Source organism: Apis mellifera, linkage group LG3 (assembly GCF_003254395.2).
Source record: "Apis mellifera strain DH4 linkage group LG3, Amel_HAv3.1, whole genome shotgun sequence".
Classification (NCBI taxonomy): domain Eukaryota; kingdom Metazoa; phylum Arthropoda; class Insecta; order Hymenoptera; family Apidae; genus Apis; species Apis mellifera.
Window position 1 is genome coordinate 12169646 of NC_037640.1, and position 20693 is coordinate 12190338.

The window sequence follows — 20693 nt, forward strand, 5'->3', positions numbered from 1 at the left end:
TATTTTAACATAGCAAAATTTTAATGATGATGAATTAAAAAATTATATATGACATTATGTATATTATATATGTATTGTTAATGATGAACATTTAAATATCAAATTAATTTTATCATTTGAAACAATGTGATTTTCAAATTCTTTTTTTTTTTTTTTTTTTATAAAGAATAAAACGTATGTATCTAAATAATTCATATGTTTATTAAAATAGATAATATATTCAATTTATTACATTACTTTCTTATGTCTGATTTGTGAAACCTCCTGATACAAAATTATTTGATAATGATTGAACAAGATTTTTAGGATTTACGCCAGTTTTAGGTTTTTTCCAATATGGAAAAAATCTTTTCTTTTTTTGAGTTTTAGCTTGTTTTAATTTTCCAGTATGTTTTTTGGATGTTATATGCTATAATTAAACACAAGTTATATTAAATAATCAATAATACTTATTTGTAATATAATGTAATAATATTTCTTTGTTTGATAACATACCACGTTATATTGTGCCATGGAGTTAAAAATTTTGTTACACAAACCGCATGAAAGTACACCTTTAGAAGCAGTATTTTCTTGAACATTTGTGGTTGTCGATGTCACCGAACTGCCAACATCTTTGCCAGCCCTCCCACCTAAGCATCAATGTGCGATCAACACTATCTATGTATCACAACCGCTAAAGCGGTTAAATGTGATAATAAATCAGCTTGAACACTACATTCATGCTATGGAAAAAGCAACTGTTAATACAAATTTTTTTAACCAAAAATTGTCATAAAATTTGAAAAATATATATATGTATATGCATGTGTATATATAAGAAACTTTACCTCTTTAAAATAAGTATTTAGAATGCATTTGTATTATTATATTATTTTGCATATACTTCCTTTTAAAATTTTTCACTTCTTTATAAAATAATTGAAAAAAATGATTAATAACATATAAAAAAATTTGTACACAATATTCTATAAAAACAAAATAACAATTAATAAGGAGTTAATTTATTTATAAGAGTTAAATTATTTTGAAAAGAATATTAACTTTATTAATCATAATATGAAATTAAGCAACTCGTAATCGAGTTATTATTTTATGACAATATGTTCAAGGACATAAATCAATAATAAATATATAATAATTTCAATTTGATATAAATAAATAATAAATAATACATAATAAATAAATAATAAATATCAAATAACAATGCATGAATTACAACAAACATGAAAGTATCACTGATATATTTTCAATAGCATTTGATTAATTTAGCTAGTAAGCTTAGATAGTAAGCATGAAAATTTCTTATTAGTTCAAAAAAACATTTGAAAAGCAAAAGTAAGCAAAAGTGTTAAGCATGCAAATGTAAACAAGAGTAGGCAATAAATTAGTATAGCAATATTCTTTTCTATTGTTTTATCCATACATATAGTGCGACTACATCTAAACCCATATGGTAGTTGTTTTCGTACCATATAAGGTTTATTACCTCTCATGGCTTTCTTTTTGTGTCGGCTCCCTATAGGAAATAAAGTTTGTTTTATTTATTACAAATATATAAATAAATGAAATAAATTTTAGTTTAAAAAATACCATTTAAATGTGTTTGAAGTTGTTGTATTGAGTTTAGACACACATTACACACATTGCATTTCAATCCATTTGTTTCTTCATCTTTTGTAAATGCTATTTTGGTGTCTTCAAGAGATGCCATTATATTTTTTGATCTAATCTGTAAAACAAGTGTATCTCTCTACATCTCTCATTTCTGATCTCTTATTTTATTATTTTATTTATAAAATATTTATTAAAACATTTATTAAAATTTATCTTGTTTCTTTAATTCTTCTTTATTGCATGTGTGTTATCTCATACTTCAACTTTTCATTTATACATTTGTTTTTTTTTATCTTTTTCATTATTTTATTTTTACAAACCTGTTTAGCATGACGTGCCCCTTGTAAATGTGTATCTAATACTGTTTGACTAGTAAATGAAAGATCACAATCATCACAGCGTACAAGGGGTTTCTTTGTAGGTAAATTTCCCATTATATTATCTACTACTGCTTTGGTTACAGGGTCATTAAGGCCAGGATTCATAACACTTTCCGATGATACAGCCATTCTTGAAACTAAAAGTTTAAAATAACCAAAAATTAGCAAAAATTATCAATAATTGAAGTTTAAATTTTATAATAACGTAAAAAAAACTATAGCATCAAAAAAAAAACTATTAGTAAACTGAAATTAAAGCTGAAATTATAATTCGTTTAAAATTATAATAGATATATATACTAAATATTATTTCAATTAAATAATTAATAATTAATAAAAAAAATATATATATATTATAGGTATATTATCAAAAAAGACAATTATTATCTTCATAAATTAATTATTTAATCATATATTTATATATTTTTTCAAGTGTACCTATCTGTTGTAGATTAAAATCAGATCGAAATTTATTAATATTAATTTAGGTTGTAATAAACTTCTTATACTTTTTCAATAATTCTCAAAAGGTACTTAGTGGGCAGTAATGTTTATAAGTAAATTCCTTGTTCAATACTTCTGACACAATTTTTCGAGTTGGTTGCCTGCTTCTTTTAGGAACATTATAGTCGACTATTAGCAGTTCAATATTACATTTGATAGGCTCCAAGAGTTCCTAGAATGTCGTCATTCAAGGCGAGTTTAGTGATCACTTCGAGGATTAAAATACTGCGCACAATAACATATATTTACAAACATTGTTCTACCCGGTTGAATTAATGAAGCAATAATGAAAAGATACAGAAAAGATATATAAATGATACAGCAAATCAATATTTGTAATTTAAACACTTCTTAAATATGATTATTTGGTTTCTATCAAATTTCAGTTACAAATATCATTCAAAAGTATCGTAAATTTCTTAACTTTAGCTTATAAATGCGTTATATATATATTACCTATATAGTCCTTCACTTTGTTGTCCCGATCAAATTTCCAAATTCTTCAATTATATATTTATTTTTGAAATAAAATTTTTAATTTAGAAAAGATAAAATAGAAAAATTCAAATTTGTTAAAAAAAAAAATTTATGTTTATATATATAATTTTACAATAATATATAAATATCTACCGAGTTAACATACGACTTCTGGATAACTAATGGAAGGTGATAAAGTTACTTATATCGAGAAAGTTTGTCCATTAAATATGCATAAAATCAAACAGGTGAATAAAGCTTTGCGAAAGATCGATCCAATCAGAGGTTTTCGAAGCGCGATGTTGGCCGTAGTAGAGCGTAATATTCGCGGTTTAAGAAGGGCAGCCAATTAGAAAAGTTGGCGAATATCGTCGGTCGGTACTTAGGTGCGTGTGTTTGTATAAGTACATATAGGTGACGGTCGCGAAATATAGTAGCAGCCATCTTATATTTTGTGTCGGAGAAAAACAATTTGGCCGTACAAATGTTTCGCGATTGTCCGTGAAACCGCTTGAGAACGGGAGGCGTGCGCTCGATGAGGCGTGACGTTTTTCGACCCTAGCCCGGACCACTACATTAGCAAAGGTTCGTAGAATGTTGCTTTCTTGCTCGGCTACAGCAAAAGCGACCCCCACTTGCGAAGCGCTTACGAAGAATCCGGTTTCGCAGTCAAAATATTCCGCCGTTTCTCCCGTCGCTTTTTTAAAAATAGAGTTGCCCGTGTTGCTCACTGCTGGGTTACGTTCTGTTGACGGCGGCATCGTGCCGTCTTCGAGTGCTTCGCGTAAAAGTTATGCAATCAGCTGATCATCCAGCTACCTTCTGTCACTTGTCAAAGATAAATGTCAAAGCAATTGGTCTAACCTGACACGCGGTATATATGAGTTGGGCATGCATGATCCCAGAATTACGAGTGTACCTACATCGTCGCAAATTTTTGCGCCACAACGAGTGTCATAAATGGCGATTTATAGAGGTTCCCTGTCATGCAGGTGGATTGGTACGCAGGATATGAGCAGCTTGTCAAGCGCAACCTGACTCTGCTCCCACATCAAGAAGGAGTGCAGCAGCAGGAGCCACAATCACAACAGCTGGCTCAACAGGAACAGACTGATATAATGACGTCCATGTTTGAACAACAAATCAAAAGTGAACCCATGGGGTTTTATTCTGTTGCTTCAAGCCGTTCGGATGGTTCAAATTCTATGGTGAATTTGTCTGATGATCGTGAAGATCTTTCGCAACAAGAGGGGCACCTACAAGCCCAGCAGCAGACGACGTTAAACCAGTTAAACCAGCAACAGGGTCAACAACAAGCTCAACAACAGAATCAACAAGCGCAGCAGGGCCAACAACAGCAGAGTCAGACTGTGCAACAGGAAGTTCCAAGCCGTCAGTCGACAGGACAACAGACGGTTAAAGAAGGTTCACGGTCAAAGCCACAACCCTGTAAGGTATGCGGCAAGGTGCTGTCTTCTGCTTCATCGTACTATGTACATATGAAACTTCATTCGGGCAACAAACCATATCATTGTACAGTATGCGAAGCAAGTTTCTGCCGGAAACCATACTTGGAAGTGCACATGAGGACGCACACAGGAGAACGACCCTTTCAATGTGAGTTGTGCTTGAAAAGGTTTACGCAGAAGAGCAGTCTTAATACTCATAAAAGAGTGCACACAGGGGAGAGACCGTACGCCTGCGACATTTGTCAGAAACGTTTTGCAGTGAAAAGCTATGTGACGGCACACCGTTGGAGCCATGTTGCTGAAAAGCCTTTGGTGTGCGACAGATGTTCCCTCACATTCACGTCCAAGAGTCAATTCGCAATACACATCCGTACCCACACAGCAAGCACTACGTACGAGTGTAATATATGCGGACGTACGTTTGTACGTGATAGTTATCTAATACGGCATCAAAACCGGGTACACCGTGATATGAATCAAAGCAGTACGAATCATAATCCACCCACGCCTCAAAGCACCGGTGGTGGTACACCAGGTACGGGCTTCGAGAGCCCGGTTTGTGATTTACGCTACAGCGAAGGACCTTCCTCGTTGGACGGATTGACCGGTTCCAAGGGAGGGATCGCTGCCGAAATCGCAAGTTTAGCCAAGCAAAATAATCTTCAACTTCCTCTACCATTGCTACATCCGCAGACCACCAACTAGTGTTTAGATGACAGCGTGTCCGAGCCCCTACCGCAACAACATCAATCACCGCAGCAAGTAGTATGTCCCACCTCGGCGTCCTCGCCATTCACACTTAATTCACCTGTGTCTCACGAGCACACCACACCGCAGAGTGTCTACCAAACGACAGGCTCTTCCAGTTCACTGGACAGCCTCAACTCCCAACTTTACCCGCATATATCATCCCCTATAGATTCATCGGAGTCGCATCATCAATCGCAGCAACTGCATCGCGGCATTCCTCCGCCAGGGCTTCACCCTGCACTTTATCTGTACGCTCAGTACTCGAACACGAGTCCTCCCGTCGAGTATCCCGAATACATTCAACGCAACAATGAATAGAGTCAGTTTATGCCAGCAATCACGATTTTTACCACGAACGGAGTGATTAATTCGCCCTACCGAAACGCGGACCTCTTCGATCGCGCGTCGTTTAATGGTGCTGGTTACAAACAAAGTGCCTAAACAGCATCCGCTTTCTGGATCACGACCGGATGCTTATTCATTAATCGTGGATAATTAAACGAGATTTTTATGCACCGATTTTATTTTTTAATTTTTTTAAAATATGGAAATGAGTGGATCAATTGTAAATTGATTACTACGTTTTTTCTACTCGATACTTCTCGGTCCATTTAATGGATTTCTATATATTTCGAGCGTAATTTTAACGAGAATCGAATCGAATTGAATTGAAGCACCGTTTCGAAGGGACGTGCACAAACTGCGCAACAACCATCGATCGTTTCCTCGATTTTTGGATTTTTCCTCGTTTTACCAATCTGTCGTGGTACATCGATGTTAGCATAAACTACACGAGTTTTCCAAGTTTCCGCACTTCTTAATTTATCTGTTTTTTAATCACATCTGCGAGTACATATACATATATATATATATATCTATGTGTGTATATATATTATGCGCGAGAACCATTACACGTACACACGCAACACTCGCCCATCCACATACTCACACATACACATACACACACACGTACACGTATTTATATTATATTTTTAAAGGAGTTTAGTCACTTGGATCTGTGATATAGATAGTAATTATTACCTACAACGTTTAAACTTATTGGTTTACTATTTTGATGATATCAAAACGAGGGGAAAAAAAAAAAAAAAAAAAAAAAAAGAAAGAAAGAAAGAAAGCAAGCAATGTCACGAAGCGATGTAGTTAACAGAATTTATCGTACATTGGTCTCTACCGAAGGTGTTTGGTAGACACCCTACTATATATTACTTTTACAAACAAACAAAGGAAAAAAAAACAAGAACATTATTGTTACTAATGCTACTACTAGTACTACTATTACTATTACTACACTATTAGTACTACTACTACTACTACTACTACTACTACTACTACTACTACTACTACTACTACTCTTACTAATAATATTAGTCTCCCTCCACTACCATTACCACCCCACTACCATCACTGATATTTCCTCAACTATATATATTACTCTCGCTATTATTATTACCACTACCACCACCACCACCACCACTACCACCACCACTATTACAATCATCATCATCATCATTATCATTATCATCATCATTATTATTATTATTACTAATTATTATTAATATTAATATTATTATTATTATTATTAATATTAATATTATTATTCTATTATTATTGTTATTGTTATTATTATTATTATTATTATTATTAGGAAGACGCAATGTTACTTCATTTTAGCAATATTCATAACGCAATTTATTGATATAGGATCCTATTATCCCAATCGTCATGGTTTCTCTTTAATTCTCTTGTTTTATTATTTTTTTTTAATTATTATTATTTCTCTTCCTTTTTCTTCTCTCTCTTTTCTTTCCTCCCTCCCATTCCCCCCTCTCATCTCTCCCATAATCTTTTCGTTCATTCTTTATTCTTCCCTAATACCCAATTTTTCTTTCCATTCATCATACCATCATCTTCGTACGTATCTAAATGCTAGAAACGTATCGAAGATGTCGGTATTATTTTTATCACGAGATAGGATTATTGTACAGCTTATGAATCAGTTCCATAGGTGTACTTACTTTTCACATATCGAAGTGTATTGTACACTCTACAAGATACATATTGTACATACGTATACATATACATATAGATGTATTATAAAATGATATGAGCGGATGTGCAGATAATCTAAAAGTTAAATTCTAAGTACTAGGAGTGTAAAATAGCAGGGCTGTTCATTTTTCTCTTTTGACTATTGTTTAGATATTAATTTTTAACTATTATTATTTTTATTATTATCATTATTGTTATTATTATTATTATTATTATTATTATTATTACGTTCTAATTAATTCACGATTACTATCGATAATTTTTAAATTTTAATTACGCCGCAAAGCTTAGATACAGCAAGCAGGGGAACCATGACAACCGCGAGTCAAAGGGAGAGGGAGAGAGGGAGAGAGAGAGAAAGAGAGAGAAAAAAAGTTGCAAGGAAAGAGTTTTGTTTAAAAAAAAAAAAAAAAAAAATTTCGCGTAAGGTCCATAAGTGCAAGATGTGTCTATTTGTTTTAACGATACACGAAAATAGATAATGGCGCGCGCGCGCGCGCGTACACGCGCCAAGCGATTTCAAATTGCTACCGGCAAAAGAGGGAAAAAGGTATATATATGTATATATATATATTTAACGCGAGAGATTCAACTTGAACGAAACGAATCAAAGATTAATTGCATCGAATGAGAGGGGAAAAAAAAAGGAAATCGCGATAAAATGCAAAAAATGCATTGAAATAAAGGGAGAAAGAGAGAGAGAGAGAGAGAAAGAGAGACGAACGTTTCGCGTTTGCATGCCTCGAAACCTTCTTGTATATCCGTAGGTCTTGTGTCGACGATCTTTTTAGTCGCACGTTGAAAAACAAGAGGACGAACAATTCTATGTGCGCGTATGCCCGAGGCTTTTGATTTAAAACGAAAACGCGAAGTCATCAAGGGCAAGACTGATTTTAACTCGCAAAGGCTTGCGAAAGAACGCAAGAAAGAACAAAATAAAAAAAAAAAGAAAAAAAAAGGAAAAAAGAAAAGAAAAAAGGAAAGGAAAAGACACGGTCTTTTTTTCGTTTTTTTTCCCTTTCCGTTTTTTAAATACATATCGACGTCGTAATATATGTACATAATGTATGATATATATGTATATATCACACACCTGTCATCCTTAGTTGAGCTATTCTATTTAATACTTTCCCATTTTTCGAGATACATTACAATTTTGAACAACATTTTTTTTAATTCTACTTAATCTAAGTTAAGAAAACTTAAACAAATTTCATAGGGATTTTAGGAGAAACAGTTTGTTTACCTTAAAAAACGTGATAGGATATTTTAACTAAGGAGAATAAATATATACATATATATATGTATATATACGTACATTTAAATGCACATATATTCGTGAGAAAATAGAAAGATGATATAATTAAAATAAATATAAAAGCGTTTTTTCGTCCTTTCTAATAATGAGAAGGGAAGACGAAACGCTATCCGTGCATTTTTTTTTTCGAGACACTTAGGTGCAATGAGAGCGAAAGAGAAAAGCGATGATCTTTATGTTGGCTAGTCATTATACAGCTCTATGAGATACTAATCGTACTACTAAAGCTGTGATTAATAAAGCCTCTGTGCATACGTTCGCGCAGCTCTTATAGTAATATTATAGTGATAACGTATTTTATATAGTTTGTTACGATTGTAAGGTACATGGTAGATAGATTGTAGGTATGTATCTAACGAGGAAAGAAAAACAACAGTTCCGAATTGGTCGGTCGATTCTTCATTCCGATCTCTTTTCTTTCTTTCTCTTCTTACTCTTCTTATGCTCTTTCTCTACCTCTTCGTTCTCCCTTTACTTTATCGTTTCGATCTCTCTTCCCCTGTTTCCTTCTCTCTTCCTCCATCGTTCTTTCCCCACTCCTTTTCCTCCTTTCTCCTTCGTTTGTCACACGTGTTTTTACGGTGCTGGACGGTGATGTATCATTACGTGAAGATAGAAAAGGAAAGAAAATTGGAAGGACGCGAAAATGTCGTTCGTTTCGTATATTCTAATAGAATTGTTGTCTATGCTATATTGAAGTAACGATGCGAGTTTTGTTTTCTGCCTTTCCGATTTTTATCATAGATTTTTTTTTTTTTTTTTTTTTTTTTTTTTTTTTTAAGTATCCGCGTTGTAACGTTGTGTATTCTTACTTTTAATGAATACAGTGAAAAAATACACGCGAGGATAGATTTTATGTGTGAGATTTATTCCCCCTTTTTATCATGCGATTTTATCCAGAGATTTTGTTTCTTATTTAGATTTAAATAATTGAGTTTATTTGCGTGAAACTTGTGTAGGCTAATAATCGATATGAGATTAACGTTTAGTAGCAGTATTATGCGTATTTATTAGGGGAAAAAAAAAAAATAAAGAAAAAAAAATGATATAAAAAAATATCAATAATTTCATAAGTATCTATATATATATATATATATATACATCGAAATCGTTGTTCAGCACCGAAATGCACTCCTCCGGATCAGTTTAAGGATCTCAATTATTTTAACCGCCATTCCGCGGACGTACATAACACGAGAATTCTCAATTTTTATCGCGTATATTAAAAGAACCGTGTATTTTTTCATAAGAAGAAGGGAAAAGGATAGATACTTTCTTTGAAAAGGGCACATGTCGGACCAATATAATGTAAAAAAAATTTAAAAAAAAAAAAAAAAAAGGAAAAAGCGAGAAAAAAAGAAAAGAAAATCGATAGGAAAAGTGTAGCAAAGAAAAAAAAAATTAACGGTAGAAAAACAAAGGAGAACATAAACATATTTGAGCGAAGTCTACGATCGATGAATTAATTATTGTTAATAATGATTTTTTTTTTTACCATGCATCAAATATTTTATACAATGGATAGAAATATATACGTAGTCATTTGTTTTCATTTTCTTTTTTTTTTTATTTTTATTTTTCTCGCTTGTTTTTATTTGCTTGTCGCGTATTATCGTTGGGACGCGAGAAACGCGCGGTCGAAATGGTAATTCCGGGAATCGAAAGTAAATAGAAAGGAAAGCAACGTCGAAGTCGAAGGTGATCTTGCGGATGTGTTCCTCGCAAAAGTTATCTGACTGAGCTTTTGTACATACGTACATAAATACGTATACATTATTGTATGCAATTAAATGCATAAGGGAATTAAAAATGAACGAATGAAAAAAAAAAATGAAAGAAAACGAATAAAAGAAAAAAGAGAAGAAAGATATCGCGTATTATATCGTAGAGAATGCTGGCTATTGTCTAAAGAAGTATACACGAGAAGCACGAGAACTATAGTCGTTGAGCAATCACACGGAACGGGCAGCTATTTTCTAATCGAATCTCTTGAAGTTAATAATTTTTCTTCGTTGTCATCACACGGAATCAACATCTTTTAAACTTCTTTTGTACATACGTAATCTTTTCTTCTTAACGAAAGATTTTTTTTTTCTTTCAATTAGCGTCGATCCTTTTCTATCTTTCTTCGTTGTCCCTGTTTCTTGAAACGAATTGTCAATTAGTTTCGAGCGTAAAGTATCGTACTATTCTTTTCGTTGTATTGCGTTTAGTTTTAAAATTTCTTAGATAAATTTTATTCGTAGTTTTCCATATCTTCTTTTTCTTTTTTTCTTCTTTTTCGTTGAATTTATTCTGCACGATGCGAATAGAATATTCGATCAATCCTGTTGAAAAAGATATATAAATTTAAAAAAATTTTAAAATTTCATCATTTTATCATTCTTTAAAGAGATGAATAATAAATGGAAAATAACAATTTTTATATTACGAAGCTTCGAACCGTTGTTCTCTGTTCTTTTTTTTCTCTTTATTTTTTTCAAGCATACGTAAATATATAAGAAAGAATTCGTCGATCGGAAAGTAGAGTAAGAGAAAGTAGCGAGGTAGAGTAGTGTATCGTTTTATTCTTTTTCTTTTGTAAAGAAAAAAAAAAAATTGAGGAAACTGCGATTTTAAACTGCGATTCCGCGCTTCATTCTTCTCTTCGCGATGATATACATACACTCTCGTCGGGGAAAGCGCGGACGAAAGGTGAATGCTATTTGTATACGAGATATTATTATTCGGAACAAGAGATTATTTGTTGTCTCGGACGAGAATCGGAAAATGAGAAATTAATTTTAGATTTTATTACGGGGTGGTCGTGGTATATGTATGGCTTCGAGAATGGCGAATATTCCGTGCAATGTGATTGTTGTGTTATCGAACGACGATATTTTTTTATTACATGACCGAAAGGGGAGAAAAAAAAAATGTGACTATAATTTATATATGTATCTATATATATACCTATCTATGTCTATATATACATACATACACATATATATATATATATATCTTTCTATTTATGTATATATATGTATGTACTTGTTGGATAAATATTTTCATTTATATGCTATTCGATTTACGTTCTCGTTCGACGATTCAAATGTACATACGTTATTACGGCAATTATTATTATTATTATTATTATCATCACCATCATCATTATCATCCATTATCATCATCATCATCATTATTATTATTATTATTATTATTTTTATTACTATTAATATTAGTATTCTTATTCTTATTCTTATTCTTAATTTTCTTCTTCTTCTTCTTCTATTATTATTATTATTGATAATATTGCTATTATTAATATTATTAATATTATTATTATTATTATTACTATTAATATTATTATTATTATTATTACTACTATTAATATTATTATTATTATTATTATTATTGTTATTATCATTTCGTGCTCGCCCGTGTCAGTATTATTGTTTGTTTCCCATTTTCGAAATCTCAATATGTATAATATGGATATATTTGGTTCGTTATATATTTCATTCGTGTCTTCTTAATTAAGCCGTCGTCCTCGCGCCCCTCCCCCCCCCCTCGCCCCTCGCCCCCCGAAGAGAGATTCCCGGGAACGCTTTCCCGCGTTTTTTAAATTTTAAATATCGACGACGCTTGCGCTGTTCGATTCTCGATTTGTAGAGAAAAAAAAAAAAAAAGAAAAAAAAAAACACCTTTTTCTCTAAAGCTTTCTCAATTGTGATAATTTTCGTGCAGGATACGCGATCATTTCAAGTGAAAAAGAGACTTAAAAAAAAAAAAAAGAAAAAGGGGCTTGAAAAAAAATGTATGGATATTTGGAAAATTCAAGTATTATATATATTTCTTTTCTCTTTCGAGACGACATCTTGATTTTATTTATATATATATATATATATATATATATATATATATATATAATCATTGTACAGAAATATTCAATATATAATCTGAACAAGTTAGATTGTAATAGATGAATGTGTAAAAAATTTTAAATCGTGTATTTTATACGGAAATTTTATTTATATTGTAAAAAAATTTTTTTTATAGGATTTCTTCTCTCTCTATATATATATATATATATATATATATATACTAAGATATATTAATTTTATACAATTATAATTATATTATTATTATTATTATTATTAAAGATTTATTGTATATATATATATATATATATATATATATAAATATATATTAAGCTTTAGAATTTTGAAATTAATTATAAAATTTATCACACGTGAAGAACGAAGAGAATGATTAATAAATATATATATATATATATCGCGTGTGTCCCATTCATTCTTAATTATATACGCTCTTTTTTTTGTCTTTCGTATATTTTACGAATTGAAAATATCTAATCGGAATCGATCAGTTTTTCGATTTTTTTTTTTTTTTTATAACGCATTCAAAATCATATAGTTCTATTTAAATAAATGATTGATTGAAATTATTAATTAAAACTCGATAAAAAAATATGATATTCTTCCCTTTGAATCGAACAACTTTTGTTAAGACATTTTTTTCCTTTTCATTAATATAATTTTAATATTATTACCAATAATTAAACGTGTAACGCTGTGTATACATAATATTGGGTTATAACTTGCTTTGAAAAGGCAACGTGGTTTATTTTAACTTTATATTATCTTTATTCAACGTGTTCATAATTTTGACAGCGTAGCGTAAACCATCGCAGCATCGATTCGATCTTATTTGTCGAATGATTTTTTTTTTATAGAAATTTATTGCGCATGAAATTTAATAAAAGATGAATTTTTATGGGTTTGTAATTTTTTTTAAAAATCTTAGCTTGAGATTAAAAATATGTATATATAATTATAATGTAATCGTAATTTTATCGATATAGATAATTTTTTTCGAAAATATATTCACGATGCAATAAGAAACGTTTTAGAATTTTTAACAAGTAAGTACTTGACGCTTTCAAATAGCCATACGTTTTTTTCTAAATAAAATAAAAAACGAACACTTTGATTGTACATATGCAACGAATTATTCGTTGCACGATAAAAAAAAAGAAAAAAAAATTTGACGACACAGAATTTTTTATCACGTTCAGATCATGATTGTCACTCGAAAAACATCGCAAAACGAATAATGATAATTTATCTTTGTAATGCGAAATTTTGAGCAAACGAGCAACAACAGACTGCCTTCATCATAAATAATAATAAATAAAAGGAAATAAGAAACAAAAATAACAGTATTTAATAAAATAGTTATTTCCACGTGATTATTTTGTCAAATAATAAAATCATGAATTATTAATGGCGCACTCTGAAATACTCTTATTCTATTCGAAACGATCGAGTGGAAGTCGAATCGAGTGAGAATACCAAGTAATGATAAAAATACGAATTAACGTTAGAACATTGAACGCTGGAATTTCTGAGAATTTCTTTTCTTAAGGAATCCTTCGATTATTTTAAAATCGATATATTCGATCTTATTGATTTTACATATTTTTTTTAACCTTAGTACCGTTCATTAAATACTCCTTTCTTGATTCATTCGTATTCAAGAATTTTCATATTAGTTTAATTAAGCGTGTAATATAATTTTCGAAGACTGAAGAAATTTAAATGATTTATGTATTATTATTATCATTTATTACAAGTTACAATCGTAAGAATATATTTATTGAGATAACGAAGAATTATTATTCGTCTATTCCCTCATTTTAAAATTCAATCAATTGATTCCAGCGTTAAATTTTTCCGTTTGGTTACAAACGGAGCGAACCTAACCTGTACGAAAATATATATACCCGTGTTATTTTCAAGTCAACGAAACAGGATAACGATACTCGAAAGGTAAACACACACGATCGACTTTCACGACGATAGAATTCGATTCGTCGATTTTTCGTCCTGCGACTCTTAAACTAATTCGTCCATTGGTGTTTAACAGGGCTTCGAGAAGTATCGATTATTTCGTTCATTTTCTTCGTACCTAGTCGATAAGAGATACATTTTATTACACGAGTTACGTTTACGAGTATTTTTCATTTGTTTCTTTTTTTCTTTTTCTCTCTTTTTTTTTTTTTTTTAATCTTTTCCATTTTGTGTTCGTCGTCAAGAAAGATTGGCCGATTATCGAGAAATCTTTTTTTTTTTTTTTTTTTTTTTTTCTCTCTCTCAAACCGCACCGTGTGCGTTGTACCGGTGATTTCATCGAGCACGTTCGACGCACGTAACCAGTTGTAATGCCCGGAGAGGAAAACCTTCGATATCGCGTTACAAATGTTACGTGGAAACGTCGCTCGATAAAGGGGCAGTTATTCGATCTATCCTTTGAGGATTATACCGCGAGTGATTCAGGAACGAAGCGAACGAAGATCGTTTTCGAAGATTTTACCGATTGAGTCGGTTCCGTTTGTTACGTCGATAACTTCTATTTTCTTTTTTACCATTTGAACATCGTTCAAATATAAAACGATATTAACCGTACAATACGATAATTTTCGTACTCTCGAAATCATATTGGATCACACTTATGCTCATGTTTATTCTTGCTTGCTGTTCTTCTTATCATTCTTTCTTATTATTCAATACTTGTTATTATAAAATTTTTATCATGGTTTGTTCGTATCGGTTGTGATCGTAATATAGTAATAATAATAATAACGACGGCAGCTAAAAATGAATTATCGTAGCGATTGTTATGGGGAGGGGAGGGGGGAGGGGAGGGGAGGAACGATGCCGAATTATTTTAATACAGTGGCGTAATACGCGTGTTATAAAATCGCCCGATTATTACGAAGCGCGAGAAAAACGAAAGAAAGAGCGAACAAATTCAAATCTTCCGAAACAATCAACAACAAATATATATATAAGTTTGCTTCGGTCATGAGTCATTTTGAATATCGTTGCTTCGAGCCCGGGTTCACGCTAAATTTACAAACATGAAACGGACAATTCAAAGGTAATTGCGATTAATCTCTCAACGATTAAACGAATTACAAATACAAAGCGAAATTTTGAAACTACTACTATTTTTGTAACAATAATAATAACTCTAGCTAAATGTATGTATGTATGTATGTGGAATATGGAAAAAAAAAAAAAAAAAGGAAAAAAAAGGAAGAAAGAATATCATTTGCATATGTAAAAATGCCACACTTATTTTGTGCATTTCAATTGAAAGGAAAGAGAGAGAGAGAGAGAGAGGGGAGGGGGAAAAAAAATAAATTTTTACTAGTCACCTTGTTGAATGACAGTATTAACGGAGAGCGAGAGTGAAAGAGAGAAAGAGAGAGAGAGAGAGAGCAATGTTCGAATTTCCCCGAGAACGAGAACACAAAAAGTATCCTAGGATACTTACTCGTCGAAATAATAATAATTTAAATATCGATCTCACAATCCACAATCTTGTAATTTTTTGTTTCTTTCGTTATTAAATGAAATAATAATAATAATAAATTCTAGTCCCCCCCAAAAAAAAGAAAAGAAAAGAAAAAAAAAATGAAAGGAAAAAAAATAAAAACATCAAACAAATAAAATTCCAACTTGTTATTCTGTATTATCTGCAATTTCCATGTACCTACATTAAAATACATTTAAAAAAATATATTTATAATATACATCGAGAAAAATTTAATTTAATTGCATCTTATAAAAAAAAAAAAAAAAAAAAAATAAATCGAGATCGATCCAAATAATCGGAATAATTGCAAAATTATTTTTAGGTTTGAAAAATAATATCCCCGTCGTCTTCTTTCATGTTGGTCGATTCAGTGCGGATATCCTATGGCTCGAGGCTCGAAACAGTTCCTGGTCCGACTTTCAACCCTTTGGGTGCTTTATCGTGCTGGCTGATCGGCCCTACACATTTGTGATACTCCGTTCCGCCATAGCTTCCCTGGCTCGGACGTTTAATACTCTCGGCTCGTCTCCTGGTACGAGCAGCGCGTGATGTAATTAAATCGACTTTCGTGGGTCGGTGGGTTGTGGAGGGTGGGGAGGAGTGAGGGATCGGGGGTGGGGGTGGATTAATCAGCGAAGAGCGGTGGAGGGGAGCGGTGGTGGTCCCGTTTGATAAGGATCACGTGAATCGAGGGGTGGTGTACGAATTTAATAAGGGAGAGGGGAGGACGAAATCAATCTCGATTTATTATCGAGGCTGATCTGTCTTTTCTTTTCTTTTTTTTTTTTTTTTCTCAGAAAAAAAGGGAGGGAGAGATAAGACGAGGAAAAAGAATCGAGAGATGAGGGGAAGGGAAGGGAAGGGGAAGGGGGAAGAAGAAGAGTAAAAAAGGAAAAAGAAAAAAAAAAAAGAATACGATTAAAGAAAAAAAAAAAAACGATGCTCGCGTCGCTCGACATTGCGCCTGTACCATTTTGCTTCTTTAGCAGAGTACAATGCCATTTATTTTTGTAATACGTTTACGTAGGATAGCTATTATTTTTATAGAGGTTTACCGTGCTACCAGTAAGTCTTATAGAGGCCTGCGAAAAATGAAATAGCGTAGGATGATTTTTCATAGCGGAGCCGCGGATTCCACGGAGATATTATCGAAATATTACATCAATAAAAGTCACTCGATGGATTTTCGATGAATTAAAACGAAAAGGAAAAAAAAAAAAAAAAAAGAAAAAATTTCGAAGAAAAAGAACAAAAAAGGAAAGGGGACACGCACTTCTAGTACTGGCTTTTATTTTCGACGTTATTCGAAAACGACACGTTCACATATACACATACACACACACAGACACGCGCGTTTCTTCTTTTATTACGAGATTTGTACGTACGTGCAATCAACACATCCAGAGCAATGCTTCTTTAGAGGAACATCATCGCAGGAACAAGCACAAGCAATCCGTATTTTAACGCCACGAAATCTTCATTAGGATAACAAACTTTGTTAGTTAGTTCGATGCATATATATTTTAGAAAATGGGGAAAATACAGAGCAATAAAAAAAAGAAAGGAATAAATAATGGTGATATTTCTTTCTTACGCGAGACGTAAGGCGATTTTTTACCGCATCGACGATAATTTCTCGTCGATCTCGAATATTCATTTTTTTACCCGTTAATAACCGATTATCGTAGAGGCGGTACAACGTAGAAAGTAACACGCAATATTTCTTCCGCTAATTGCTGCTTTTCGTGAAGTTAACCTCGGATGAATTTCCGAACGAGCCTCTTGACGCGTGTCACGTGCTAATTTTAAGATATTTTAATGTAAAAATAGAAAAAAAATACAGAAAATAAGACCGTATACATATACGTTTTCAATATTTTTTTACAATATTATCTTTTCATTTTTGAAAGTATATTCTTTACGAAAGATTAATTCGCGTCTCGATATTCGTTTCTTTTTCTCAAAAGTAAAGATCGTTTCAAGAGACTTGTCACGAACAAGTGGTACAATTTTCTCAATCAAACAAGATCGAATCACATTAAAGCTATAATATAGAATACATACCTTGATGCCATTATTAATGTAATAAATAATTAAATTATAGAGCTGTCGAGTCAAAGAAAATCGCGAATACGCGATACGCGCGAAAAACTTCGAGAAGAAGTTAACCTCTCTTTGTCGAGCAGTATTGCGAGCGATGTTTTCGTTCGAAGCGATCGATATTTTTATAAACGAGTTTGCCGTCTTGAGCTAACTTCTCGCGCGTTTCGCCTAGCGATATTTCAGAGATCTCCTCGTTTCTAACGTCTTCCCCAATTTTATTGGAATTATTCCACTGTTTTTTTTGGTTCGAACAATGATTTTTAATCAATAGAAGCAATCGAAATTCGATTTTTATCATTAATAAAAGCTACAGAACGCATGTACACATACAATGGCTTGTATGGTCTATACAATAAATCTGGGGGATTTATTAAATCGAAAAAAAAAAAAAAAAATAAAGAAAAAAAAAGGGGGAAAGATTGATTGGCTCGTTAGGGCGTAAGTACTATATACAGACGTAAGATTTTTTATTGCTGATATTTTTCCTCAGGTCGAGTCTTGAACGGTGCCTAAAAAGCTTTGATTAAGGAGAGATCAAGAAATAAAAAGCAAGTTCTGAATTGCGTGTCAATGAACTTTTTTTAGAAACGAAAAAAAAAAAAAAAAAAAAAAAAAAAAACGAGGAAGAAGAGAAAAATGGGGATTATTTATTGGATTCTCGCGGTGTGTCGTTTCGCGTTTCGTCCTCGGCAAGAATAAAAGAAAAGAGAAAAACAAGATTGTACTATTCGAAGAGAAAGAAAAATGAATTAAAGAGAAGAAAGGAGAAAGCAGGAAATTAAATAACAAAACAAAAAAAAAAAAAAATTAGATGATCAAATTCATCAGAGGAACAAAAGATTTCGATGCGACACGATGATAAAGATAAGATATACCTATATACATACCGTCGATGCGTAGAAAGTACCATGTCATATATATGTATATTATATATAACAAAAAGTACGCGCGTGTGTATGTATGTATGTGTACGAGTGAATTTTGAAATATTTGAAAAATTTGTGCGCGTATGAGTGTGCGTGAAATGTTAAATAAAAGGATTATTGTAGTGCTCCATTTTAAGGAAAACAGGCTGCGGCGAAAATTGTGCTGTAACCGGTTGCAGAATTATTTTTCTGTCAAAAAGTAGGTCGGACTGTGTCATGGAGCAAAGTTTTATCAAGGAAATGAACTTTCAATACATTGTAAAATATGCAATATAATTAATTTTCAAGAGACAAAATAATAATTGTATTGTAAAACATTGTAAAAGTGCATGAAAAATATAGATAAATAAATTTTTTTGTATAAGTATATAAGGTTATGTTTTTATTAAAAGTAGTTTATTAAAAAATTCGAATAGTCAAGATTTTAAAATAGATGACGAAAAATGATTGAATATCAAAAAATATTTGTCGAAAGAGATCGATTATTTATTAAAAAAAAAAAAGGCATATATTTTATGATATTTCTTCCGAATCACGTAAATTTTTTTTTAGCACGAAACAAAAATTTGCTCCATGATATCGCTTATTTTTTACACGGAAAATATGATTTAATTTCTAGTAGCAGCACTATTTTTGGCACATCTTGTCTCGAATCGAAGAGAATAATTAAAGCTACATCTAATATAAAGGACAATGAACAAGTAGTAGATAGGTTACGCCGATACATGTATGTACCTATAAAATATAAGACGAGAAGTACGCACTTTTGTAATAGTAGTTTTGAGAAATAAAAACGAAAAAAAGCGATAAATGATAGTGAATGATATATATATATGATATATATATCACATATATTAGATAATATAAATATAAAGAAGAAGAAAAGAGTTGAACGCTTGATACACCATAGTTTTCACCGACATATCCTGTGGTTGAACACATCCTCTTTACGTACATACTGCATACTAGTTCTTATTATGATACCACCACACGATTACTACACGAGAGTATAGGGTATTTTATGAATTATAAAAATGACGATAATAATATCATTATTATTAATTATTATTATTATTGATTGTCACAGATTATTATTATTATTATTATTATTGTTTATTACGATTCTTGATTATTATCGTATCATTACGATTATGATTATCGAGAATATAAATACGTATAAACGTAACGATGGTACAACTAAGGCAAGTATGTACTGTACATAGCTGTCACTTACCCTCTGCCCCACCATGCAACTATATAAATATATAAATATATAAATAAATCTCTATATATATATAAATACATAAAGCCATTATATTGCAAAACATTAATCATTGTTGTACTAATGATTATTTTGAAATACTATTGTCTTTATTATTATTATTATTATTATTATTATTATTATTATTTTATCGTAAACAATTGTAATTATTATTAATATTATTATTATTATTATTATTATTATTATTATTATTATTATTATTATTATTATCATCGCTACTTTATATGATTATCGCGATAAGAATATGTCAAGGCCGCGTGTAATTTTAATTAGCATATACGATATTATCATTTACGAAAGTAGATCCTCACTCTTAGCTTAAGGAAGATAGAAAAATTGAAATATCTTCACTTTCTTCACAAGATTGGATTCTACCTCACTTTTATCGATACTACCATTGAACGACGAAGAGAG

At 31.5% G+C, this 20693-nt stretch overlaps 2 protein-coding genes and 1 long non-coding RNA gene across 9 annotated transcripts; 1 reads left to right on the forward strand and 2 right to left on the reverse strand.

The window, feature by feature from the left end:
- Positions 1-179: 179 nt before the first annotated feature.
- Positions 180-3291, reverse strand: LOC410079 (zinc finger protein 385B). Of its 4 annotated transcripts, none has more exons than XM_393566.7 (7): positions 3132-3291; positions 2958-3001; positions 1938-2134; positions 1594-1732; positions 1490-1519; positions 496-632; positions 180-409 (listed from the first exon to the last, which is right to left on the reverse strand). In XM_393566.7, exons 1-7 carry the CDS (start codon positions 3140-3142, stop codon positions 242-244), a joined length of 726 nt encoding a protein of 241 aa, XP_393566.3. In that variant the 5' UTR covers positions 3143-3291; the 3' UTR covers positions 180-241. The 4 variants fall into 4 exon arrangements, with proteins under 4 accessions (XP_393566.3, XP_006568532.1, XP_006568533.1 ...); XM_006568469.3 differs by lacking the exon at positions 3132-3291 and adding an exon at positions 2436-2673 and having other exon boundaries at positions 2958-3007; XM_006568470.2 differs by lacking the exons at positions 2958-3001; positions 3132-3291 and adding exons at positions 2436-2673; positions 2755-2769.
- A 62-nt stretch (positions 3292-3353) lies between these two features.
- Positions 3354-18816, forward strand: LOC107964206 (zinc finger protein 717). 4 transcript variants are annotated; one of them, XM_016911365.2, is made up of 3 exons: positions 3362-3563; positions 3971-5212; positions 16291-18804. In XM_016911365.2, the coding sequence occupies exon 2, from the start codon at positions 4097-4099 to the stop codon at positions 5150-5152; it is 1056 nt and encodes a 351-aa protein (XP_016766854.1). In that variant the 5' UTR covers positions 3362-3563; positions 3971-4096; the 3' UTR covers positions 5153-5212; positions 16291-18804. The 4 variants fall into 4 exon arrangements, with proteins under 4 accessions (XP_016766851.1, XP_016766853.1, XP_016766852.1 ...); XM_016911362.2 differs by having other exon boundaries at positions 3354-5212; XM_016911364.2 differs by having other exon boundaries at positions 3355-5212; positions 18562-18816.
- On the reverse strand, positions 15638-18390 carry LOC113218671. The gene is made up of 2 exons (XR_003304451.1): positions 18033-18390; positions 15638-16497 (listed from the first exon to the last, which is right to left on the reverse strand). It is a non-coding gene; the product is annotated as an uncharacterized LOC113218671 (long non-coding RNA).
- Positions 18817-20693: the final 1877 nt, after the last annotated feature.

Bases quoted from the DNA above. Each gene is read 5' to 3' on its own strand.
- LOC410079 (XM_393566.7), bottom strand. The intron at 2,135-2,957 runs GTAATATATATA...TTAAACTTTTAG, and splicing joins CAAAGTGAAGGACTATATAG to TTTCAAGAATGGCTGTATCA. The intron at 1,520-1,593 runs GTATTTTTTAAA...TATTTCCTATAG, and splicing joins ACTTCAAACACATTTAAATG to GGAGCCGACACAAAAAGAAA.
- LOC107964206 (XM_016911362.2), top strand. From the start codon at position 3,965: ATGCAGGTGGATTGGTACGCAGGATATGAGCAGCTTGTCAAGCGCAAC.